Below are 26,498 nucleotides of genomic sequence, written 5' to 3' on the forward strand. Positions count from 1 at the left end.
CCATTTTACAAAAAAAAACCAAACCAAACCAAACCCACTGCCGTCGAGTCAATTCCAACTCATAGCAACCCTATAGAATGGAGTAGAACTGCCCCGTAGAGTTTCCAACAGAACTGCCCCATAGAGTTTCCAAGGAGCGCCTGGCAGATTTGAACTGTCAACCTCTTGGTTAGCAGCCGTAGCACTTAACCACTATGCACCAGCGTTCCCCACCCCCCATTTTACAGGCAGACTACTTACCTCTCTCAGCCTGAATTTAGTTGAGAAGCACAACTAGTGGTCCTGTCTCCACTCCTGGTACTCTGACTTCAAGCCCAGTGTTGTTACCTCCTAACCCATATCTCCTACTGGCAGCCCAGTGAACAGCACTGAACACCTCCTAAGCTCTTGCAGCACACAAGAATTTTGTTGCTGTTGTTGGATGCCATTGAGTTGATTCCAACTCATATCGGTCCCATGCGACAGAGTAGAATGCCCTATAGGGTTTTCTAGGCTGTAGCCTTTACAGAACCAGATCGCCAGGTCTTTCTCCCATAGAGCCGCTGGGTGGTTTCAAATCAACAGCCTTTGGGTTAGCAGCTGAGTGCTTCAGTGTTGTGTCTCCAGGGCTCCTTATACAAGAGTTTACTCACTTTTTATCCAGAAACCATATCCTGGGTGTCTTAGTCAACTAGTACTGCTATAACAGAAATACCACAAGTGGGCAGCTTTAACAAAGAGAAATTTATACTCCCCCAGTCTAGTAGGCTAGAAGTCCGAATTCAGGGTGTCAGTTCCAAGGGAAGGCTTTCTCTTTCTGTTGGCTCTGGAGGAAGGTCCTTGTCATCAACCTTCCTCTGGCCAAGGAGCTTCTCAAAACATGCTCTGCTCCTGGCATTGCTTTCTTGTTCGTAGGAGGTCCCCATCTCTCTGCTCACTTCTCTATCTCAAAACTGATTGGTTTAAGACACAGTCTAACCTTGTAGATTGAGTCCTGCCTCATTAACATAACTGCCACTAATCGCATCTCATTAACATCACAGAGATAGGGTTTACAACACATAGGAAAACACATCGGATGACAAAATGTCAGACAATCATACAATACTGGGAATCACGGCTAAGCCAAATTGAAGCACATATTTTTGGGGGACACGATTCAATCCACAACACTGGAAAACTTCTCCCCTTGCCTGAAGACCCATGTCAACATTCTCGGTAAAACTTGTTCTTTCTCCTCCAGGCAGGGTGAGTAATATCTTCATGTGTGCTCATATAATAATCATATTTGGCATATATGATAATCATATTAAAAAAAAAGGATAAAAAGAATAACAATAGCAGTCAAGAGGTCAAAAGTTACCATTTATTGAGTGTTTCTATGAGCCAGGTGTCATGTTAAGTCATGTTAAGTGCTTTACACGCATTACTGATTTCTTAAAAAAAACCCAGGGAGAGATACTATTCTTATCCTGGGTTTACAGATTCTATCAGTTAGGAGTTGGGTTGGGCTGCATGTAGAAACCTGTTTACAGCGGTTTAACTAAATGGGAGCTTATTTTTTTCAAGTAACAATAAATTAAAGGTAGGCAGGCTAGGGCTGGTACGGTGGCTCCGCGGTACCATTCTTAGCTTGTAGCTTTTACCCTGGTGGAGACAAGATATCTGCTGTTATTCCAATCTGTGTTCCAGGCAGGAGGAAGGGCAAAGGGCAAAGAGCCTTTCTTCCTGTGGTTTTGTCTTATTCATCAGGAAGGGATGCCATCCCCAGGGGATGTCTACTTACATCTTGCTGGCCGGAGCTGTGTTACATAGCTTCCCTTAGTTGCCAGGGAGCCTCAGAATTAATTTTTTTCTTTTTTTTTTTTTAAAGCTGAGCAGATGGCTGCTGTCTTAGTTAGCTAGTGCTGCTGTAGCAGAAATACCACAACTGGGTAGCTTTAGAAAACAGAAATTTATTTTCTCACAGTTCAGGAGGCTGGAAGTTGGAATTGAGGGCACAAGCTCTCAGGGGAGGTCCTTCTTTGTTTATGTCATCTTGTAGTAGCCAGCAATCCTTGGAGTTTCTCGGCTTGTAGATTCACCTGCTTCCGTCATCAGAAGATAGCATCTGTCTTCCCCTGTGTGTGGTTGCTTCTGTGTCTAATCTGTAATTTTTATAATTCAAAAATGATTAGGTTTAGGACAACCCTACACTGATACAACCCCCTTAACATACAAAGAAAACCCTATTCCCAAACTGGATTATATCCACAGGTATGCTTGTTGCATTAGAGTTGGTTCCGGCTCATAGCAACTGTATCGGGCAGAATAGAGTTGCCCCATAGGGTTTCCAAGTAGCAGCTGGTAGATTTGAAATGCTGACCTTTTGGTTAGCAGCTAAGCTCTTAACCATTACCTCACCAGGGCTCCTCCACAGGTATAGGGGTTAGGCTTCCAACATATGTATTTTTTGGGGGTGGGTGGGAGACAAATCAATCCATAACAGCTGCCCTGAACCAAACTGGGGTGCTGCTAATAAGGAATAAGAAGAGAATGTATATTGCATTGGCAGCTGCCACTGCCTGTCACACAAATGAAGACACTGAACCGTTTTGTCTAAGCTGAGGACAAGGTGCTAAGGATCTTGTCCAAGGTCAGGTATATGGCATGTTGTTGTTGTTAGGTGCCGTCAAGGCAGTTCTGACTCATAGTGACCCCGTGTAAACAGAATGAAATGCTGCTTGGTCCTGCGCCATCCTCATGATGGTTGCTATGCTTGAGCCCATTGTTGTACCTGCAGTGTCGATCCATTTCATTAACGGTCTTCTTCTTTTTCAGTGACCCTCCACTTTACCAAGTATGATGTCCTCCTCCAGGGACTGATCCTTCCGGATAATATGTCCAAAGTACTTGGGAAGAAGTCTTGCCACCCTCAATTCTAAGGAGCATTCTGGCTGTACTTCCTCCAAGACAGATTTGTTCATTCTTTTGGCAGTCCAGGGTATATTCAATATTATTTACCAATACCATAATTTGAAGGTGTCAATTCTTCTTCAGTCTTCCTTATTCAGTGTCCAGCTTTCACGTGCATAGGAGGCAACTGAAAACACCATGGCTTGTGTCATGTACACCTTAGTCCTTAAAGTGACATCTTTACTTTTTAACACTTTAAAAGAGCTCCTTTGCAGCAGATCTGCCCAGCACAATGCATCGATTTCTTGACTGCTGCTTCCATGGGTGTTGATTGTGGATCCAAGTAAAATGAAACTTTGACCTTTGCAACCTTAACCTTTTCTCCGTTTATCATGATGTTGCTTATTGGCCAAGATGTGAGGATTTTTGTTTTCTTTATGTCGAGGTGTAATCCATGCTGGACACCTTAGCCTTTGATCTTCATCAGTAAGTGCCTCAAGTCCTCTCTGCTTTCAGCAAGCAAGGTTGTGTCATCTGCATATTGCAGGTAGTTAATGAGTCTAGGGAAACCCTGGCAGCATAGTGGTTAAGTGCTATGGCTGCTAACCAAAGGGTTGGCAGTTCAAATCCGCCAGGTGCTCCTTGGAAACTCTATGGGGCAGTTCTACTCTGTCCTATAGGGTTGCTACGAGTTGGAATCGACTCGACGGCACTGGGTTTTTAATGAGTCTAGGTCACGTATATGGCATAGTCAGACTCAAATCCGTATCTACTTGGCACCCGAGTCCATGTTCCTGACCACTAGAGATGACCTTATGATGATTCATTGCAATTGTCTTTTTATTTGCTCATCCCTTCTCCCCTCCAGGCTGTGACTTCCTTGGTACCAGGAATAAATTTTATTCATCTTGGTATCCCAGGCACTTGTCCACAGTTTTTTGAATAGAAAAATGGATAAATGTTAGGGCTGCAGTAGTTTTGGCAGCTAAAAATTCTTTCTAGGAAAACAGTCTTTAATTGTCCTCTTCGATGTGTTTTGTAACCACCTGTCTTCAAACAGATAGCTGCAGATTTAAATAAAAGAAATTATATTAGTTGTTGTGCTGCCACGGGTACATTCGGCCTATTCTAATATTTGTAGGATTCTATTCTCCTCTCGAGGAGCCCTGGTAGTACAGTGGCTAAAATGCTCAGCTGCTAACCCAAAGGTCAGCATTTTGAACCCACTAGCTGCTCCCTAGGAGAAAGATATGGTAGTCTGCTTCCATAAAGATTTACAGCCTTGAAAACTCTACTGGGCAGTTCTACTCTGTCCTATAGGGTTGCTATAAGTCTGAATCGACTCGAAAGCAGTGGGTTTGGTTTTTGGATTCTCTTCTCTCTCCCTAATTGCTTAATGCTTGTTTACAGGGCAGGGTCCAATTTCTCTTTGTTCTGCCTGGTAAATCAAACATTCCTATACTGCATTGCTCTATTTCTCAGGGATTTGAGAGTTACATGAATAATATAATAATCTGAGTCACAGGCAGCCCTGATACCAAATCTCATTTCTTGCTGGGTCATGGGGCAGCCCCAAAAGGACCTAGTGTCATTTAGATTTCAGTATATTGGCAAGGAAGGTGGGGAGGGAGGAAGAATTCTTAAGACACCAGTTCAATAAGTAAACGTTTCATAAAACCAATTACTGATGTCCTTAGGTTTTTTTTTTTTTTTTTTTTTAAGCCATCTTTGTTCCACAGGCCACCAGGAAACATTCTGATGTTTCTTCAAAGCTGAACTGCTTGGTTATATGGGATCAAGCCCCATATGCTGTGGGGTACTGCTAACTAGAGCCCCCTGATTAGGTTGGGGCTGTCTAATTCAGCTTAAGAATAAGCTTGCAGGCAATTGGACTTCCAACTTGATGATCTAAATGGCTGTATTAAGAGACGCTGAGGCTTCTTTTTCCAGCCTTATAAGCATCTGGCGAGCAGCTTACTATCACTAAATAAAATAATAAACAATTACCATTTATTAGGTAGTCACTATATGTTAGGGACTGTGGTGAACACTTTACTTATTTTGTCTCATTTAATCCTTAGAACAACACTGTGACTGTTACTATTGTTACCTTACAGACAAGGAATGTAAGGCTTATTGAAAATAAATAATTTGCCCAACAGTGTTGCATCAAGGTGTGAGTTGCAGAGCCTCCACTCTAATTTCCAGAGGCCCAACCCAAGCCACCGTATATAATAATAATGATAAAAGTAATAATGATAATGATATTCTTTGATCTTGACAGTGGGCTTTTTTCCACTCTTATATAAAGCACAAATAAAATCATAACAGTAATAATAACAGCTAACATGGCTCAGTGGTTAAGCGCTAGCTGCTATGTGAAAGGTTGGTGGTTCAAACCCACCAGCTGCTCCACAGGAGAAAAATGTGGCAGTCTGCTTCTGTAAAGATTTACAGCCTTGGAAACCCTATGGAGCAGTTCTACTCTGTCCTATAGGGTCACTATGAGTTGGAATTGGCTTAATGGCAATGAGTTTTTTTTTTTTTAAAAAAACATGTATTGAGTGCTTACCATTGGCCACAGGCTTTTTGAAGTTCTTAATCCTCACTTAATTCTATGATAATCCTTTCCAGAAGTTCTATTATTATCCTAATTTTCAGATGAAGAAATTGAGGCATAGAGAGGTTAAGTAACCTTCATAAGGCTTCATGGCTTATAAATGCCAGAACTAAAACGTGGCTATTTTTAGTGATCTATGACACAGACTAAGTAAAAACAATATGCTCACTATGAAAATTCAACTTCAAAACAAGTCTTCCATTTCTCCCTAACAAGGACCCCTAACACCCTTCTATACAGAAATTCTTGTTACCACTGGTCCAACACCACATGGTGTGATAAAGCCTGGGTTCAAACCTGAGTTGGTCTGACTCCAAAGCAGGAGTCTTTACCACTGTACTGTTTAACGCCGGCTAGGTTAAACCCAAGTTCAAAGGCCAAATCATGGACACATTTGGAAATTACCTTAGAAATCATCTAACCCAGGGTTTCTCAACCTCATCACTACTGACATTCTGGGTTGGTTAATGCTTTGTTGTGGGGACTGTCCTGTGCATTGTAGGATGCTGGGCAACATTCCTGACCTCTATCCACTAGATGCCAGCGGCACCTTCCAGTTGTAACCATCAAAAATGTCTCCAGATATTAACAAATGTTGGGGTGTGGGGAAAATCCTTCCTTTCCCCTTACTTGGTTTGAGCACCACTGATCTAAATCATTTCCTCATTTTACAAATGATGGAGCTGCTGTCCCAAGAGATGAAATAGACTGTCTAAGCTAGTTAGCAGGGCAAAGACTAAAAGCCATGCCGTTTATGCAACATCACTGTATCCCTGCAATGTATGAGGCACATTATGGAACCCTGAGTAAGCACGTGCCCACCAGCTATTCGGTGGGAGAGAAAAGCTATTGCAACTATCTCTAAGGGCACAAAGTCGACACGCAATAAAGTTTTACTCAGGCAGCAAGGTGTAGAGAAAGACAATGTGATTTGTATCCTGAGATCTGAATTTATCACTTTTTAGCTGTCGGACTTAACCAAGCTTCAGGTTCATTATCAGTGAAACGGAGATCATGGCATCCACTCTGCCTGTGTTACCTGCCTCAAAACGGGTCTGTGAATGCCTTGTGGACACTATAAATCTCTTAAAAGCACCAGGTATTATTATGATGATTAAAAAAAAGAAAACCCAAAGCCGTTGCTGTCGAGTTGATTCCGACTCATATGTGATAATAATCACTATTAGAATAAAAGCTCTCAGAACCCATGTAGGATTGGCCTTATTCCTGGACCTTCCAACTTGAGATTCCCTATTCCTCGGCTAGAGAGGAAGCAGGCAACGAGCCCCTCCCACAGTGCCTCTTCACGCCCTGGGAACCAACGCTGCCAGATGGGTGTATAAGCCTTCCAAGCGGGGGCTGCTACCCTGCTCTCGGGCGTCCCAAGCCCTGCCTGCCTTAGGCTTTGGCCCCACCCCTAAAGAAAACCAGACTCCGCCCCCTCCGCGCCTCCTGGAACTCCAGCCCGGCTCTACCTCCAGGACAATTCCTCGTTCGGATCGGAGATTCCCGAACTTCCCCGATCTCTTCCCGGCTTCCCTCGGGCGCCCCGAGCCCAGGCGGCGGAGATTGCCGAGGGGCTCGGCCCCGCCCCTCGACGGGCCGGGCCGCCGCCGCCGCCGCCGCCACCGCCCCCTCGCCACAGCCTCCCGCGCGGGCTGGAGTTCCAGATCCCGGTCCCTCCCTCCTCCTTTCTCTCTCCCCGCCTTCCCGGTGCTGCCACAGTGGCGGGTCGGAGGATCCCGGCCAGTCAGCTCGTCCCAGCCACGAGCCCCTCCTCCCCCCTAATAAGCCCCCCTCCCCAGAGCTCGGGAGCCGGACCGCCCCCTTCCTCCCTCCGCGCGGCGTGTGAGGGAGAGTGGGAGAGGGCGAGCGCGGCCGGCAGGCGAGCTCCGGGAGCGTGAGAGGCGGGGCGGCGCGCAGGCCGGCGCTGGGGTGTGTGTGCGAGCGGGGGGTGCGAGCGAGCGAGCGAGCGCCTGTGGCGACCCGGCGGCGGCCCCGGACGGGGCGCGGGGAGCGAGCCGAGGCTCCCGCCAGCCAGGAGCTGCGACCGCCGGCCGCCGAGGGGCGCCGAGCCCGCGCGCGCGCGCACGCACGCACGCACGCGGGGGGGCGGGGGCAGGCGCGCGCCCGCCTGTCGCGACAGTCGGGGCCGAGGCCCAGGGGGAGGTGGCCTGTCGCGGGTCGCCCGGCTCCCGGAGGCGAGGCGGGCGCGGGCGGATGGCGGAAGGCGCCCAGCCGCAGCAGCCACCTCAGCTCGGGCCCGGCGCCGCTGCCCGGGGGATGAAGCGGGAGTCGGAGCTGGAGCTGCCGGTGCCCGGAGGGGGAGGAGACGGAGCCGAGCCCGGCCTGAGCAAGCGGCCGCGCACCGAGGAGGCGACGGCCGACGGCGGCGGGATGCAGGTGACCGCGCGGCAGGGGCGCCCCGTTTTCGCGGGGGCCGGGAGGGTCGGCCCCGGGCTTCCCGGCTTGGAGAGGAGGAGGGCGGGCGGGGGTCCTGGATCGGAGGTGGGAGGGGGCCGGTCGGGGCCTGGTTGGAAGGTGGGGCGGGCTCTGGCTGGGCGGCGAAGGGTGCAGGAGGATCTGGGGCGCCAAGAGGGTCCTGACGCCTGAGGGGACCAGGACGCACGTGAGTAGGTTTATGGGGGGAAATTGTACACGGTTGAGATGGATTCCATTCCCTCTAACCCGTTCTTAGTTCCTGGGGGTGGAGTGGAAGCCGGGAATTTCTGGGTGTATTGCCTAGAGGCGAGCCGCTGGGCTGGGTCGAGGATGAGGGGCGGTGGTGGTGGGAAAGCTCCCAAGAGGAAGGAGCAGTGCCTTTTCAGCAGCCCTCGACACACGCTGGGATGGGCAAAGGAAGGAGAGGAGGAAAAGCCAGCGAACTCCTAGAGAGAGCCGAAAGGGGATGTGGCTTAGATTGTGGGTTAAATCAGTTACCCAGGAGGGTGAGAAGTCTAGGGAGTTTGGTAGTGTAGGGACACCGTGGCGCTCAGTCTCATTAACTTTGTGAAGCATGCTAATGAGTCTGAAGAGATACAAGAACTGTCCCTCCTGTACTTTGCCGATTGCATCCTACATAGCCAGGACACCGAATACCTTTTTAATGTCCTGGGGCATAAGAAAATTTATAGGACTATTAGGAGACTGGATTGTGGGTTGTGGACTTCAGGAGAAGCTGGTTGATTTGGATGGGGAATGGGAAATGTAGGGATGCTGTCAATGTCTTTGTAGTTAGATGAAGAGCTTGAAATCTTGGTAGGCTTTAGGGTTTCGTCTCTGTTCAGAAAATACTTGCAATGAAATGGTGGGGCTCACTTACCAGCAGTTCGGACATCTGCCTAATCCTCTGAAAATCATAGAATGTTAAAAGATAGAAAGGACCAGAGACATCTTTTCCTGGGCTTTTGCACTTGGATCGGTTTAGAGGCTTCTTACGCAAAATAGTGTATGTGCACTATTTTTGAGGGAGAGTCAGTAGCTTTCATCTTTTTTTTTTTTTTGAGGAGATGCAGTTCCCAAGTTGTTTTAACCATCTCATCTTACAGATGGCAAATCAGAAGTCCAGAGATGACTACTGACTTTCCTAAGACCGACCAGGTAGCTGGTAGTAAAACTAGAACTAGAAGCCTGGTCTTGTAATTCCTATTCCTGTGGTCTGTCCATTACACTACCCTTGGAAATCTGTGCAAAGCTAAAAGACTTCCTGTGCCGTGCTCCCTGCTTTTCAAGGCCCTGCATGACTTCCTGTGTGGGAGACAGAGGAGCTGTACTTCAGCCTGGCATGTTTGCTGTATGCTTCTCGGTCTCCTTTGCAGAGGCCACTCTGTTACTTCTGTTGGTTTGGGTAAAGTGACCCTCTTGTTTGTTTTGGAATTCTTTTGTGTTTGCCTGCTCTTACTCTCCATTCGAAGTTTGTCAGGCAGAGGGATTATGAGAAGTAGAAGCTCAGGGCCATGGAGAAAATTTAGAGGAATATGGAGAGACTTCAGGTGAAGTGGGTTAGCATTGGATGGTAAGGAGGGGAGACAGGTTGTGGGTGCTAGTGAGCATGTTCTACCTAATGTGTGCCTGTGTGTGTGTATTCATTTATTGTTTCTACCAGTTAATAGTCAGATTCCCCTTTCCCTCCTTCCCTCCTGGGGCCTATTATTTGCTGACTGCCTTCAAATTGACTAAGGACAGGAGTGTTTGGAAATGGAACAGGGTTTTGGGATTAGGGGACATGCAGAGGAAGGAGTGGGTTAGGTCCTTTGGGTATAAATGGGTGACTTAGAACTGTCCCACAGAGAATCCCTTTTTTTTGTTGTTGTTGTGTGTTTATGGATATTCTTTGTTTAGTTTTTCACTGTGTCCATTCTCACTGTTGTGCTCCCATTGTACCATGTCACACAGGTGTTCACATCATCATCGATAGAGCACCTTGCCGTATGGTTTTTGAAAAATCCCTTCTTTTTGGACCTCAGTTTCCTTAGTTGTAAAATAAAGTGTTTGTATAGTATGATTTCTGAGTTACCTACTAAAAACACACAAGTTTAGTTTCATGTCCTTATCATAATTCAGTCTAGATGGGGAGACACAATGGGTGAAAAGTTTTTTTTTTAAAAAATGTGTTTTTTGTGTGTGTATGATTTTTTTATTTAAGTTCCGGAGGAACAGGAGTAGAAATACCACAAAGTAGGTATATGTCACAAGGCATTGCATAATTTAGAGCCACAGTGTACAGAGGACTTGTGCCCCTGGGTCCAGAAGAAGGAGATGGTCATTCTTACCGAATTGGTCAAGGAAGGCTTTATGGGAAGGTTGAAATTTAAGGTGTAATTGGGAGTAAAGGAGAAATTGTGTTCGTGAAAAGATGATACTTAGCCTAGAGGACCTATAGCTCTAGGACTTTCTGGTATCGTGCTGACAATAATGATGGAATAATTAAGATTCGTCCAGCTAATGTTTACTGAGCAGCTGCCCTGTGCCAGGCAAGGTTTCAGCCCTAGGGGATATAGCGGTGAACAAAATAAAGACCCTATTCTCAAGAAACTGATATTCTAATGGGAAGAGACAGGCAATAAAGAAATGGACTATTACCAGTGATGAAGAAGATGGTCAGGGAAGGCCTCCTTACTAGGTGACCTTTGGGTGAAGTGAGGGAAGATATTTGAAGAACTGTGGGCATTGAGAAAGTAGTGTGCTTGGTGAGTTTGAGAACAAGAAGTCAGTGTAGCTGGGGCAGAATGAGCAAGAGTCGGGAGTTTTAGATGGTAGTGGTGTACAGATGCCTGTAAACATGTTGCTATTGAGTCGATTCTGACTTACGACAACCCCGGATATATGAGAGTAGAACTGCACTCCATAGGGTTTTCAATGGCTGTGACCTTGAGAAATAGATTGCCAGGCCTTTCTTCTGAGGTGCCGCTTGGTGGACTTGAACTACCAGCCTTTTGGTTTAGCAGCCAAGCACTTAACAATTTGTGCGGCTCAGGCCTGGAGATGCCTGTGTTGTTGTTGGTTACTGTTGCGTTGATTCTTACTCATGATGACCGCACGTGTTGCAGAGTAGAGCTGCTCCATAGGGTTTTCTTGGCTATAATCTTAGCAGAAGCAGATCATCACGCCTCTCCTTCTGCAGTACCACTGAGTGGATTTGAACTGTCAACCTTTGGGTTCCCAATTGAGCGCAAACTGATTGCGCCACCTAGAGACCTTACAGATATCCATTAAAAAAAAAAAAAAACCCAAACAGGTTGCTGTTGAGTCAATTCCAACACATAGCGACCCTATACCCATTGTCATCGAGTCGATTCTGACTCATAGAGACCCTACAGGACAGAGTAGAACTGCTCCATAGAGTTTCCAAGGAGCAGTTGGTGGATTCAAAGTGCTGACCTTTTGGTTAACAGGCAAGCTCTCTACCACTTTGCCACCAGGGCTTCAGCAACCCTAGAGGGCAGAGTAGGACTGCCCCATAGGGTTTCCAGGGAGCAGCTGGTGGATGCGAGCTGCCGACCTTTTGGTTAGCAGCAGAACTCTTAACCACTGTGCCACCAAGGGTCTGGTCCTGTGTAAATATACATTTAGAAAATTTTAGTGTAGCCGATCTGTTTGGTGTATGGATATGTCTTAAAGTATGTGTTTTTTACTTATGTGTTAATATAGAAGTTTTTTCCTGAAGCTATAGCTTCTTGCATGAAGCCTTCCCTGACAGCTGTTGTTGTTAGGTGCCTTTGAGTCAGTTTTCGACTCATAGTGAATCCATGTGACATGGTAGAACCGCCCTATGGGTTTTCTAGTCTAATCTTTATAAGAGCGTATTGCCAGGTCTTTCTCCCGTGGAGCTGCTGGGTGGGTTTAACCATTAACCATTCTGTTAGCAGCTGAGTGCTTTACCATTGCACCACCAAGGCTCCTGCCCTGACATCTTTAGCCCACATCAGTCAGACCCTACTTATCCTCCTGTTATAGTGGTGCTTAATTCTGCATCATTTTGTAATGTCCTTTCGGTGTTTTATTAGTCTTGTTTCCCTCGTAAGATTGTAAGTGCCTAGAAGACAGGAGGAGCCCTGGTGGTGAAGTGGTTAAGAGCTACGGCTGCTAACCAAAAGGTCTACAGTTTGAATCCACCAGCCACTCCTTGGAAACCCTGTAAAGCAGTTCTACTCTGTCGCATTTGGTCGCTATAAGCTGGAATCGACTCCATGGCAACGGGTGGTTTTTTTTTTTTTTTTTTTTTTAGCAGACAGGAACTGTATTTTCTTTGTGCTTGTCCTTCTTCATACTAACAGTTTTGGGTACATGGTAAGTGTTCAGTGCCTGTTAAATTGAAGTTGAAGTTTACTTTTTACAAATAGTTAAGGAATAGAAAAATCATGAAATTCAGGGGTGAGGGTACCGTCATGAAATTCCCCACCCCTTTTGAATATCAAAGAATTAACCCCTTTTTCTAGAATAAAGTCTTTCACTGGGCTACTTCCCCAACATTGCTTACTAACTGGAGCTACGAGTTTAAGCTTCAGATTCCAAAGCTGAGCCCTTTTGAGTTACAGCCACTAAGCTTTTGGAGTAAATCGTTACTTCCTGAAGTAGAGCATAGGGGACTCCAGAGAGTGGGTGATGTTCAGGGAAGAGGGGAGGGGTTGGTGCCTTCAATGGCAGTGTTCAGCTTTATGTGAGTGGAAGAGGTAGTCAGCACAGGCCTGGAAACAGGATAAAAATAAGGAAACCTGAAATGTGGAATGGGAGGGAAGAGACAAATTCAGTTTGAAAAATTGAAATGTGGTTTGAAAAAAAGTAGTTAGTTGTTAAAGGGAGCTGGTGAAAACAATATCCTGTAACCTGGTGGAAAGCTACGTGAGTTAAATGTGTCGATATTAGAGGTTTAACAGGCCTGATGTATGTGAAACTGGGGGTTTACAAAACATATCGGGAATTGAATTCCTTTGGTCAGCTTTTCTAGTAAATATAAACAATTGGATTAACAAAAATTCAATTTTTGTGCAACTTTCTAGGAACTTAGCTGCTGTAGAAGGCAAGGTGTACCTTAATTGTTACTTAGAGCTTTCAGCAGATTTTTTTATGGCAGTGAAATGTTGGCATGCGATTATTACATACATGGTCTAGTAACTGCTTCTGACCATACAGTCATAAATCCAATTTAGCCAGGTGGGTTGAGTACTTGTTCATGTTCGTGGTTGGCTCCAGTAATAGGCTGACTTTCTACCTGGTCTCAGAGAGTTCTGGGTAGCCTGTCATTGCTGTGTGAATGCTGTAGTTCTTTAACTATTAATCACCCTGTTAGCTTTTTTCTGGGTTTATTTCCTCCTAGGTGGAAGTCTCTTTGGACCCATGTTTGAGTATTCGGTGTTGAAATTGAACATGGTGCTACCGTTTGAGTAGAGATATAAAAATAACACACATTCCTTCCAAGCAGTTTCATGGGCAACATCTCACTAAAATGATTGAAGTTTTCATTTCTGCCCCTGTGGGGTAGGTACATTGGAGATTGATAAATTTACTGTGGATGAAAGAAACTGAGGCACAACCCTGTAAATATCACCGACTATTTTAATCCTCACAAGGAAGGCTGCGAGTGTAAAACTGGGAATGTCTTTGAGAAGAAGTCAGATTGAATTCAAAGTAGAATTTTTCTTCAGGGTGATGCCGGAGATTAGCCTGAGCTGAATTTGTCTTCCAGCTCCATCTCCCATCTTCTAACCACCTTGTCATTTTTTTTCCTCTCTTACACTGACATGTGAACAAAACAGAAGCTCACTAGAGATTTAACTTTCACTTTGTTATAAAGCAGACTGGTGAAGACAGGCCTCAAGATTACAGGACGGTGGGGAAGGAGAAATTCGCTATATTAGTGTAAACAAGAATGTTTGCCAGTGAAGCGCTTGTTTGACATCTCTCAGGCCTTCGGTTTGATGTCAGGCATTAATTTCTAGAAACAATAAAGACAGTCATTTTAGTGAGTGGATTTGTTTGCATTTTTGTATGTTTGGAAAGCACATGAGCATATTTATTCTGGGACACATGTGCCCTTCCTTCAAAGCTAGGAGGGAAGAGCAGCAGAGATGATGGAAAGGAAATGGCAGTAACTGGAGCATGAGCAAACAGATGGAGTGAGGGATGGCCAATGTACTTGGTGTTTTAGGTGGCCCCTAAGAGTATTGAGTTTCTTATTCTTCTCTCCTGCAGCCCCAGTACAAGCAGGCAGCTTACATGGCTAAGGTTTCATTATCTAATCCATCACAGATCAGCTGGAATAAACCCATTGGCTGGCGCTGATCTAGTTAGGAGGGTAGTACAAAGCCGCTTGAGCCAGGATTGGGACAAATCGGATCAGAACTGCCATGTCAATCCTGGACATATTTCTCTAATTTAGATGGGTGAAATAGTTTGGGAAATCAGTTACTCAAGAAAGAGCGAGTGAGCAATCAGCCACAAGTTTTTTTCCAGTGTTGTCTTAGGGACTCTGGGAGGGAAGTATATGGGGGATTTTACGTATTTCTCTGGAGTATAGCAAAGTGGCTTGGATTATTTGAGTTTGAGCATTTTTTGCTCACAAATGCCCAGGAGTGACGTTTTTTAGTAGCATTTGGAGTTTTCAGCTGTGATCACTTGCAATTTCTCTGAATGATCTCTTAATTCTAGACTGTAAGATATGGGTCCCCTCTCAGTTTTTCCAGTGCGTGAAGGGGAGATATGATTACTATTATTACCAACCTTAAATATGTAATCATATTTGTTATCTGTATATGCTTAAAGTATGGTGTAGTGAATGAACACTGTAGTTTGTGAATGATCTCTGGCAAGGTAATTAACATCTCTGAGGTCCTGCTCACGCATCTGTGAACTGGGAGGATTAATACATATGCTAATGAGCTACTATAATAAGTACCTGAGATTATTTAAAGTGCATATAATGGAACCCAGCAATTAATGTTTATTTCTTGCCTTCCTTGTGTCCTGCTATACAGCACTCAATAAGGTCCTGTTCACTGCTTGATCAGCACGGAGTGGTTAGGGTGCTTCCAACTGATTAAGTGTTGATAACTACTAGAGATGAGCAGTGTATGAAAAGGGGAAGCCCAATTTGCTCATCATCCAGGGTGGAGGAGGGGAATAAGCCATGCTTTCCTAGTCACTGCCCTCCCTTGTTAGAGGCGGGAGACATTTGTTTAATTCTTTGCTAAGGACCGAAAGGACTGCAGGAGTCCCTGAGTGGCACAAATTGTTCAGCACTTGACTGCTAGTCAAAAGTTTGGCAGTTCAAAACCCCCAGAGGTACCTTGGAAGACAGGCCTGGTGATCTGCTTCCGAAAGATTACAGCCTTGAAAACGCTATGGAGCAGTTCTACTCTGCGCACATGGGGTCACCACGAGTTGGAATTGACTTGACGGCAACCAACAACAACAACAACAACAACAACAACAACAAAAGGACTCCTGGTGTATCACAGTACCTTCATTGGAGATGCGGACGTGTCATAGAACCTGAGGGATCTCTACTGGGAGCGTGGGTGACAGGTGCACCGGCTGTTTTATTGGTACATGGGATGTGGGAGCAGTGGAAATGTTGTGTTTCAAGATTTCTGGAGTTTATTGGTAAAATCCATTGCATTAAATAGATGGGCACTTTTTATTCTTAGTTTGATTTATGGAAATTGAGCTGGATTTCTTTGTAATGCCTATCGTTTCATTCCAGTCTCTTCAAACTTGCTGCCCAGGCTACTAACAGTTGTTGTTTGGTGCCATCGAGTTGATTCCAACTCATAGTGACCCACATGTGCAACAGAATGAAACACTGTCTGATCCTGCAGCAGTCTCAATCATTGCCAGGTTTGAGCCCATTGTTGCAGCCACTGTGTCGATGCATTTTGTTGACGGTCTTCATGTTTTTCATTGACCGTCTACTTTACCAAGCACAATGGCCTCCTGATACTGTGGCCAAAGTATGTGAGATGAAGTCTCGCCATCCTTACTTCTGATGAGCATTCTGGCTGTACTTCTAAGACAGATTTGTTTGTTTTTCTGGCAGTCCATGGTATAGTCAATATTCTTTGCCAACACCGTAATTCAAAGGCATCAATAATTCTTCGGTCTTCCTTTTTCATTATCCAGCTTTAATGTGCATATGAGGCGACTGAAAACACCATGGATTGGGTCAGGCACACCTTAGTCTTTAAGGTGACATCTTTGCTTTTTAACATTTAAGGAGGTCTTTTGCAGCAGATTTGCTCAGTGCAATATGTCGTTTAATTTCTTGACTGCTGCTACCATGGGTGTTGATTGTGGATTCAAGTAAAAGGAAATCCTTGACAACTAAAATATTTTCTCCATTTATGGTGTTGCTTGTTGGTCCAGTTGTGAGGGTTTTTGTTTTCTTTATGCTGAGGTGTAATCCGTACTGAAGGCTGTGGTCTTTGATCTTCATCAGTAAGTGCTTCAAGTCCACTTCGCTTTCAGCAAGCAAGGGTGTGTCATCTGTGTAACGCAGGTTGTGAATGAGTCTTCCTCCAACCTTGATGCCATGTTCTTCTTCATATAGTCCAGCTTCTCAGATTATTTGCTCAGCATGCAGATTGAATAAGTATGGTGAAAGGATACAACCCTGACACACACCTTTCTGATTTTAAAACATGCAGTGTCCCCTTGTTCTGTTTGAACAACTGCCTCTTTGTCTGTGTACAAGTTCAGCATGAGCACAATTAAGTGTCCTGGAATTTCCATTCTTCGCAATGTTATTTGTAATTTGTTATGATCCACACGGTAGCATGCCTTTGTGTAATCAATAAAACACAGGTAAACATCTTTTTGCTGTTCTCTGCTTTCAGCCAAGATCCATTTGACGGAATAATCTAAAAGAGCAAATCTGACTGTTAGGCCTTGCTTGAAATTATTGGATAGCTTGCCCTTCACCCCAGGGTAAAGCCCATTCTCTAATTTAGCCTACCAGGCCCTTCTGGCCTGACTTTTGTCTACTTTTCTGACCTCTTCTCTTTCTACACTTCCCCTCCAAGTCCTTGTCTGGGGACTTAAAGTTTCCCAGCATACTTTGCATACAGGCAGATTCATACCTCTGCTTTGTTTGTGTCCCTTCTGCCTGAGATTGCTGCCTCGTATCTCTCTTTCTCACTCCTAAGGCTGCATCTTCAAGAATCAGTTGGGATAGAGTCTCCCCTCTGATGCCTTCTGTGACTGCTCTAAACCCTTCCACTCTCCTGCTGTTTTCCAGTACTTGCCCCATAGCTCTGTTAAGGAATGTACTCTGTAGGTTAACATTTGTTTAAATGTCTGCCCCCCCGCCCCGCCCCTTGTGAGATTCTCAAGGGATCCCTAGGATTTAGCAGTGTGCCTGGCCCCGAGTAGCCCAGAAAATATCCTTGTTGAATCGAACTTTGTCTTCCTGCTCCTCTGTTGGGGCCTGCAGATGTCTTTTAATTGCTTCTCCAGCTTTTCCCTGGGGAATCAGGCCCTTGCTCTGCTTTACAGCTTAGGTGAAGGCTCGGTGTTGTATGATATTTGAATGTTACCTGCTCTTTCCATTGATATCAGGGTTAAGGGTGAGAGAGGGGTCTCTGAAAACAGAAGCCGGAGGGAATTTTAACTGCCGAATGTGTTGGGTGGCATGGCAACCTGATATTTAGTTTCCTGCGCCCAGATATTAATTGAGTGCACGTGTGTATGTATAAAAAGCTCCTTTGTGACAGCATGGGTGAGGAAGGAGAGGAACCACACAAATGAGCGGGGCAATTAGAGCCAACCTGTTCCAGCTCAGTGGAGCGGTCTGTTGATCTTCCTTTTAGAGGGGTGCTGAGGGATCCTGGAGTGTTGCAGCTCCAGTATAGAATACCACCATTTGGGGTGAGAACCATTTTATCAAACTGTGGACCCTAACTTTGCCCTTCTCAACCAGTGAATCGCATCAGCTATTATAGCTTGTTTTTAATGAATCTAGGAAAAATACCAAGTTGAGACACTTTGCAAAATACATGCTGTTTTTCAGATCGCTTCGTATGTTTGAAAATGAGGAAGCTTGATTCAGTTTTATTAAACCTCAGCTTTGGAGATAGATTCATAAAAATATTTTAGAATAACCAGCTCTTTCTGGTCCTTACTCTCCCCTCTCCCTTCACTTCTTGTTTCTGGTTTAGGCTCCCCTGTATCCTCGTCAGTTCTCCAGCCGGGAGACTTCCCTTGCTCATCTGGTGAGGCCTCCTAAAAGGCGAATGGGGATACTTTGCACTGCCTTTGGCTTTTTGGATTCTGAAGGAATAAAGCAGGTTCTAAGGAGGGAATGAGAGAGAGCAGCCAGTAATATCACTTCGTTTTGACGTGTACTGCACATACGTGGCATCTAGACATTTCAGCTGAGGATTCAAAGCACAGGCCACATGATAAACACCACTTACAAAGCAGATGCCATTCTTGAATTGCCAAATGATAATGGTTGAGTAACTGCTTCGAAACCTATTTTCCCAAGACTGGAAACAGAGCCTTTGAGGTTTAGACTTCTACATGGGTGTGTTCCACCATAATCCTTGGGTTTTTTAGGAGCCTAAGTCCCCAGAAAACTCCCTGGTATGTGGGAATTTTTTCCTACTTTGAGGCTGGTTCCTTGGTTTTACTTTGCTGAGGAAGAGAGATTTCGTACTGGATGTGGAGTATTCTAGGCCTGTGGTTTGTGAGGAGGCATACTATTTATTTTTCTTTCTGGCTGCACTGATTTTGTGCGATCCCAATTGGAAATACCACAGGCAAACATGATTTATTGTGGGGGTTGGGTGGCATGGCTTTGGGGCTCTCCCGGCTCTGGGGGTTAGGGCAGGGGCAGAAGCTATACTAATAGAGCTAGAGGAACTGCAGACGGGGCCAGGGGCACTGTGGGGTCTGATGTGGGCCCCAGGTACTGCTTGAGTTGGAACAGAAGCTCTTGGGAAGTTCTTCCAATTGCTTTATTTTGAGCAGCTTTTGCCTCTGAAAATTGGCAGCCGTTCAGAGGAGGGGGTGTTAATTCTTGTTGGCCAGAATGATTTCCAAAGCAGACCTGTATGGATTTCATTTAGGGTTGCATTTCAGGGGTATGTACTTGAGAGCTTTGGCTCCATTTTCCTGGAGGTTGCTGAGGCCTCTTGATGGCCCTACTTTATTTATCTTGGATTATCTGGCAAGTAGAAAAGCAGCTTCATAGTTAGCCCTTGTTGCGTGGAACTTAGTTTCATAGCATCCTCTCTTGGGGATTTTTGTACAGTCACATTCACAGCCTTAAATTTTCTTTTCCTCCTGCAGTTCAGTGCTCCACAAAAATTCTGCAGAGGGTGGGTGATAATTTCGGATAAAAGGCAAGAATTGCAGATCTTTCTCCCCCTTCTTACTTACCACCACCTTTGTAAATGAGGTCTGCAAATGAGGTCACTTATCCCTACTCGGTCTGAATATGTGGCTTCAACAGCTTTCACCTGCCATTTCTTGGTTTCTAGGGGCTGGGATAGTAGGATTGTGTGATTTCAAAGCAAGAACTGGCAAAATCGGAGGATGTTTTGTGGTGGCTCCTAGCACCCACAAAGCTTAACTCATTGGTTTGCACCTCATACAAGCTTCCAGGAACACTGTCACTGTCAGTGGCTGGCACAGTGGGTTTGAGGACTTTGTTGGAACTTCAGGAAGTTTCCACAGTGGCTGCCTCTCACAGTGGGAGCTTTGGCAGAGCTTACGGGAGTTGGTAGTACTTGGTTTTGAAAGCATCATTCTGGTTTTATGCTGCACAGCTTTCTGTGAGAGAGGCAGGCTTGTTTTAACAAGGCGGAGGAATGCTGTACAGGTATTACTTAGGGGGTCCATTTCATGGACGCCTGTGTTTTCAGTACAGATTCTGCAGCTTGATTTGTATGTTGTATTCGTACTTGAAGCTGTAGTTTGATTCATGACTCTTGATAGGCTGGTGTGGCTTATTTTGATATCACCTAAGACTTTGAGGTAATGCTGGTCTTGGTCAAAGAGTCTGTACCTGGGTTTGGAAATAAGCATTTCCGCTGGCTACCTCTCCCCCTCCCCAGCTGCTGCTCATTATGCCTTAAAGACATACCTTCCCCTACCCCCAGCTTTCTGTTATGGGTCTTTAGCTGCCTTTGTGATACTAAATAGATCTTTTTGTTGCAACATGTTGTCTTTGAGCTGACTGTGTTTTACAGTGTTGGAGACGTTACAATGTTGGAGACATTACAATGTCAGAGACATTACCTACCTTCAGACTGAAGCATTAACGTTTGTGCTTATCAGGGGCCATTAGCGATTCTTGTCAGCTGCATAAAACGCTGGGATTAATAGATAACCGTGTGTGTGCACACGCGCGCGTGTGCGTGCGTGTGTGCATGTGTGTGCACGCGTGCACACTTTGCCTTTATGCTTACCTTGCACTTCTCTCTCTGGGAGCAGTTTGGAGTAAGTGTTACCCTGTAGGCTTTGTTTTTCAATCCTGGGAAGCCTGTTTCAAGAATGACTATTTCTTTTTTCTTTTGAGCTTGGTGTGGGGATCATTTCCCTTCTCTGCATTTTTAACTTCAGTAGGAATTATTTTCTGCAGTGTTAGTTTTAGGTGGGTGGTAAATATTTTTTTGGTTTAATAGTATCCCAGAACTTGAAGAAAACTCAAGAACTTGACTGGTCCAGCATCCTGTTTTAAACAAGGAAAATTTTCTAAATTGGTGTCTCCCAAGCTGTTCTCCCTTGCTTTTTGAGAAATGATAGTAGGTATCATTGTGTCAGGAAAAAAAAAAAAAGCTAAGTAAGTTTGGAAGTTAGAGTTAAACTAAATTATATTTTTTCTTAACTATTGCATTTTACTTTTTATGTTATGCAGACGTTGTGACTCCAAGGTACTGTGCAGTGTTTTCCAAACTTACTTCCCCAAACCAGTATTTGTGCCCAGGTTTCTTACCTCTTAGTTCATTCCTAACTCTCAATTCAGGAAAGTTTGTTTAGTGAAACAATCCCTCATTTCTGTTCCCCGTCTGCCCAGTACCCCCTTCACCAAACAAGCAACCACTGTTATTCATTTCTTGTGTTACTCCTCACTGACTTTTTTACACAAACACTAACATACTCCACACATTTGTCTGCACTTTGCTTTTTTTTCATTTATTCTATCAGAGGTTACTTTTTAATGTAATAATATATACCAGCTTTTTAAAGATGGTTCCTGTTTTTTATGTCATGCTTAGAAAATCTCTTTTCTACTCCAAGATTATAAAAACTAGGATGGGCTTGCAGACAGACATACCTGAGTTGGGGGTCTCAGCTTTTGCACTTCACAGCTGTTATCTTAAGTTACTTAACTTTTCTAAGCCTCAGCTTTTCCTTTTGTGAAATATGTGATAGGATTAGTGTAGGGATTATGAGAGCTAATGTATGTAATGTGCTTAGTTCAGAGCCTCACACATAGTAGGTGTTCAACATAGAATAGCTGTTTTTGTTTCCCAACCCTTTTTTCTTTCACCTCAGTGCTTTTTGTGTTCTTTAAAGGCAGAGTCTCTTAATCATTGTATCCTTGACCTCTCCCTCTGTGTCAGGGATATATTATAAGAATTTAGTAAATGTTCGTTGAAAAGACTAAATTAACCTTATACAACCTATTTTTTTTTTTTTAAATCCCTTAATAATTTTTGTTGCTTTTTCTGTAACCACCACCTCTGGATTTGATACATAGTGACCAAAATTGCACATAGTAATAATTAAATTTATATTTTACGTTTTATAAAATGTAGTCCCACAGATCCTTATTTATTCCCTACAACAACCCCACAAGATAGGTGAGTTTTCTTTCCATTTTTCAGATGGTGAAAACAAACCTCTCTGAGCCTCACGCCTAGGGAGTGGCAAAGCTGAAGCTTGCCCAGATCTTGTGACCCTGCATCCAGTGCCTTTTCCCTGTGGCTCATGGCCCTCCAAACCAAAGGGTGTGATTGTTGGGGAATGGAGTGAAGATGTACTTCCTTGTCTTTGCATGTTACATATTTACCACTGAAAAAGTTTACCCAGTACTTGACAACTGATTCATGTAGAACTTGAAGTCAACATTGAACCCCAGTTTCTTTCTTCAATAATTCGGATCTTACATGTGTTTTGAATTGAGATTTTGCTAAAATTTATTGTGAAATTCCATGTGCGAAGCATGGTACTAGGGGTTTTACGTGTATCTCACTTTCCTGTAGTTTATATCTAGGGAAAGTTAAGTGGGGTAATTGGTTGCTGTGTGTAGTATTTTTGTTGTTGTTTGTTTTTTTTTCTTCTTCAGAGTTATCCCTTCTCTAATGTTATTGTGGACCAGGTAATGGAAGGTTGATAATGGTGGGTAGTATAAAATTATCAGTGCTGAAGACATCTAGAAATTATCTGGACCAAGCCTTTGCTTCAGTCAGGTAAAATAGTTGGTATACTCATTTTTAGGTACAAGATATCTCAGGCTCAGAGAGAGAGAGGGTGGAAACGAAAACAAGCAGTATGCTCAAACTTTTGGCTTTAGGGCTTAGTAGAACCTTTCATTTCTTAGTATGTTTTACTGGGGTGTGCGCTGTGGTTTCTCTGAGTCTCTTGTATGGAATTCCCCCTCTCCCCCCTTTCTTTTAAATTTATTTTTTTAAACATAATATATTGACATGGTTAATGATTAAAAATATGCAAAAGTTGAAGAGTAAACAGTCAGCCTTTTTCCAGCTACGTAGATTTCCTCTTTGGAGATAACCAGTGTGGTTAGTTATCTGGATATCCTTCCAGAGGTAGTTCATTCCTATGTAATATTTCCCCCGTTCTCTTTTAAAAACTCAAATGGTAATATACATACTGTGCTGCACTTTGCTTTTTTTCCCCTTCAATATATTTGGAGATCATTTAATATCAGTTCGTAGTTTTTTTTTCTCCCGTATTTTTCGCTTTCTGCTATTAAGAGTAGTCTGGTCTACTAGGATAAAAACAGCAACAACAGCAGCAGCAACAAAAACCCCGACAGAACAAAAGCTTGTTGCAGTTGAACCGAAGCCATGTCTAAATGTCTGTGGTAGGGATGACTCTGATTAGTACAGGGTTGCATGTAGTATGATTCTGTGTTTTATGGGATCACAGGGTCAGAGAGCATTGAGAGAGCTAAGCTCTGTCTCTATTCTTTCATGCGAACACCCTACAAATCCCTCACTGATGCTACCTTTTAGGGAGGTTTGAGTAAAAGATAGGCATCCTCAGTTCTCCGCTTGCCCCGGTCAGCTGCTCTTGGTCCTCTTTTATGCTCCCAGGGCACATTTTGGGTCAGATAACCTATTTGTCATTGAGTTAGTAATGATACTGAAGATCTGCCTTGAGTCATGGCATATAAGACTCTAACTGCAGTGTGATTTTATTCAGTATGACATCTTTTATACCAGACATACCCAAAATACCCAGGTTCATCCTGATTGAATGTCATTGTTGTCAGGAGGCTGTTCAGTGAACCAAGTTTGGTGGTGAATTGTGATGAAGGGAAGGTTTAGTTCCCAATAGGTGTTTGCATCTTGGTGGCCGTTATTGCCATTCGTCTCACTTAACGCCTGTGTTTGTGGAAAGCCCCAGGGTTGAGTGAATTCTCTTCTTCCCTGGAATATGGCCTCTCTGCCACTGTGACTTGAGGGGAAATAAGTAGATAAGGTTCAACAAACAGGGAATATTTCGCTTGACAGTAAGGGATTCTGACTCGGACATAGAATTAAGGATTTCAAGCTCAGGGTTGACTCTGGTGAGTTAACCTTTACAGACTTCTGTGTTTAAATATATGAAATAAAATTGTGCTTTCAGAGTTGGCCTCTGTCGTGGACGTTTGTCTTCACAAGAGCATTATGGAGGGGGTAGCAGTCCAGCAGCTTGGAGAACGAGCGTGAGGCTGGAGGGGACGTGCCTCATGCTGTAGGTGAATGCTGACTTCCACTCAGTCCTTAATCTCAGCAGACCATCTTTACGGTCGCAAGGCTCAATGGTGGGTGAATTAGGCCCACTCAGTCTCTGTGGCCTGAGTCTCACAGCTTAGTGCTCCTTCCCCAAGGAGTAAAGGGAGGCAGACAGGCCACCAGCTGCTGTGTTGATTCCTCTATTGCTTCTTCCTTCACACCAGGTATAAGGTTTCTAGGTGTTTGTGCAACCTGATAGCAGAAAGCGCCTGTCATAGCAGTCGAGAGATGGTTTGGCAAGTGGCTCAAGTTACACCAACTTCCTGGTAAGAGTGGCTGGTCCATGCTGCTTGCTGCGGGGGGTAGGAGATGGACTGCCGGGGCCCTACCCGGCAGGAATGGTGGCGTGGGTCTCTGCGGTATAGCAGGACTCCAGTATGTATCCAAGGCAGTTTGGGAAGTCTGGTCAGGATGTCCAGGAAAACAGTGCTCTTTTGAGATGCAGATCTTGCCTTAGAGGAGTTGGGGCTTCCAAACTGTTGGCACACAGCAGTGAAACCAGCACCAGCAAAGGAAATGTAAGGTGCAAACCTGAAGAACAGAAATGATATTTTCTTATTCCACCTCTTAACCTAGAGCCCAGCTGAGGAATTTATTGAGTCCTGCAGTGCTGGGTGTTAGGCACAGTGATGGATAACACTCAAGTTTGTAGCGGAGAAGTAGATGTGTACCTAGATAATTTTCATGTTGTGTGATAATTGCTTTGTAGGAGGTATACACAGAACATGCGTTAAAGCGTAGTGCTTTGGTAACGTACTGTGAATACCTCTACCAGAGCTGTTATCACACAGTAATAGAACACTGGGTTAAAGAGGGCCCATTCTGGCATCACAGTGCCTGGATTCGGATTCTGTCACTATACCTACTTAGCTCTGTGTCCTTTGAGAAAGTTACTTAACCTCTCTGTGCTTCAGTTTTTGATCCATAAAATGGAGATAATAATAGTTTTTGCCTCACAAGGCTGTTGTGAGTATTAAACGAGTTAATACAGTGAATATAAGGTGCTTGGAAGAATTTCTAGCCCCTGTTACGTGCTGTATAAGTTATGGAGGTTGTTTTAGCATAAAGGAGGGGTACCAGAGACCAGGGCAAGTGTATGCTGACCAGTGGCGGTATAGCATTCAGCATTTATTGTTGTCGCTGAAAGATTTTGAGCACTTACTCTGCCACGTACTCTACAGAAGCATTACTGCTGTTGTGTCTGTGCAGATGAACGAGTGAAATGTTAACCGACCACGTGATGGTGTACGGTGCATGATGAGAGGCAGTGTTTTGGAAAGTTGTATAAAAAGAGTATCGATGTGAGAAGCTTCCGTATCCCAGAAGCTTTGGTATGTTTTAGAGAAGGACCTTGCCGTTCTTTCGGGAGTTGTATTGGGGCCTTTCAGCTTTCTTGGCATTTTGAAGATAAACTGTACATCTCTAAATACTGAACTGCACCACCGGTGGTCAGTAGGTTCTCGCTATGGTCTGTGGTGCCATAGCTCCTTTGTGCTATAACGACCATCGTAACAACTTTTATAGCACTTACCAGGGGCCAGGCACTCTTCTAAGCACTTTATATTTACTGTATTAACTCATTTAATACTCACAGCAACTTTGTGAGCTAGAAATTATTATCATTCCTGTTTTACAGATGAAAAACAGAGGCACAGATGGATTAAGTAGTTTAGCCAAAGGACGCACCACTAAGTAGGTAAAGAGAGATTAGGCCTTACTTTAAGGTAGGACAATACCTATTTCAGAAAAGTATCAGTGTTCCCTGGGTTTTAAAGACTTCTAGGAGAAATCTTTTTAGATCAGAATCTGTCAGTCTATCCATCCTTTCTTGCTTCCCTCTTCCTCTCTCCCTCTCTAAGAGGGAAAAACACTAATGTGTTATCACTTTCATTGTTCTTTATATTAAATGTTTTATATAGAAGCCGTTGTCCTTTTGCTTGGTATTTCATTCATTAAACAGCATTTGAATGCTGTGGTGTGCTAACCACTGTGCTAGAACTCTGCTTACAGAGCTAAAGGACTGTTCGTTCTTTTGAATCTTGAGGTTTATTGGGAGAGGTTTGTGGGATAACTATACACCAGAATAAGTTTGATAACACAATGTATTGATTAGGATGCAGTTAGGGAAATAGGCACTCATATTTCTGGTGGGAGTGAAAAGTGGCACAACCTCCACAGACAGCTATGTAGCAAAATCTGTTAAAATGTAAGACGTACGTATTCTTTTATCCAGTAGTTCCATCTCTAGAACCCTATGGAAACGTTCACACCCAACCCTATGGAAACGTTCACACCCACGCATAATGACCTATGTATAAGACCATATGTTGCAGTGTTATTTGAAATGAAAAAAGGTTGAAACCAACCAAAATGCTCTTTGATAGGCAATCTGTTAGATAAAATAAGGTACAGTTATGCAGTGGAATATCATGTAGCCATTAAAAAGAATTAGGATGGATGGATCATAACTTCACTGCTTGGCTTTTCAGTAGATTGAGCTTCTATATTGTATCGAGGCAATAGATTTGTATCAAAGGAGC

General features: G+C 44.2%; 1 protein-coding gene across 6 annotated transcripts in view; it reads left to right on the forward strand.

The window, feature by feature from the left end:
• The first annotated feature begins 7,681 nt into the window (after positions 1-7,681).
• The window catches only part of RBFOX2 (RNA binding fox-1 homolog 2), a 336,178-nt gene continuing 317,361 nt past the window's right edge, over positions 7,682-26,498 (forward strand). For all 6 annotated transcript variants that reach the window (XM_023559959.2, XM_023559962.2, XM_064283633.1 and 3 more), the window contains exon 1: positions 7,682-7,897. In XM_023559959.2, coding sequence (XP_023415727.2) covers positions 7,715-7,897 — 183 coding nt within the window. In that variant the 5' untranslated portion in view covers positions 7,682-7,714. The remainder of the gene's footprint in view (positions 7,898-26,498) is intronic.

This window comes from Loxodonta africana, chromosome 4, assembly GCF_030014295.1.
Source record: "Loxodonta africana isolate mLoxAfr1 chromosome 4, mLoxAfr1.hap2, whole genome shotgun sequence".
In the NCBI taxonomy this organism is placed as follows: Eukaryota; Metazoa; Chordata; class Mammalia; order Proboscidea; family Elephantidae; genus Loxodonta; species Loxodonta africana.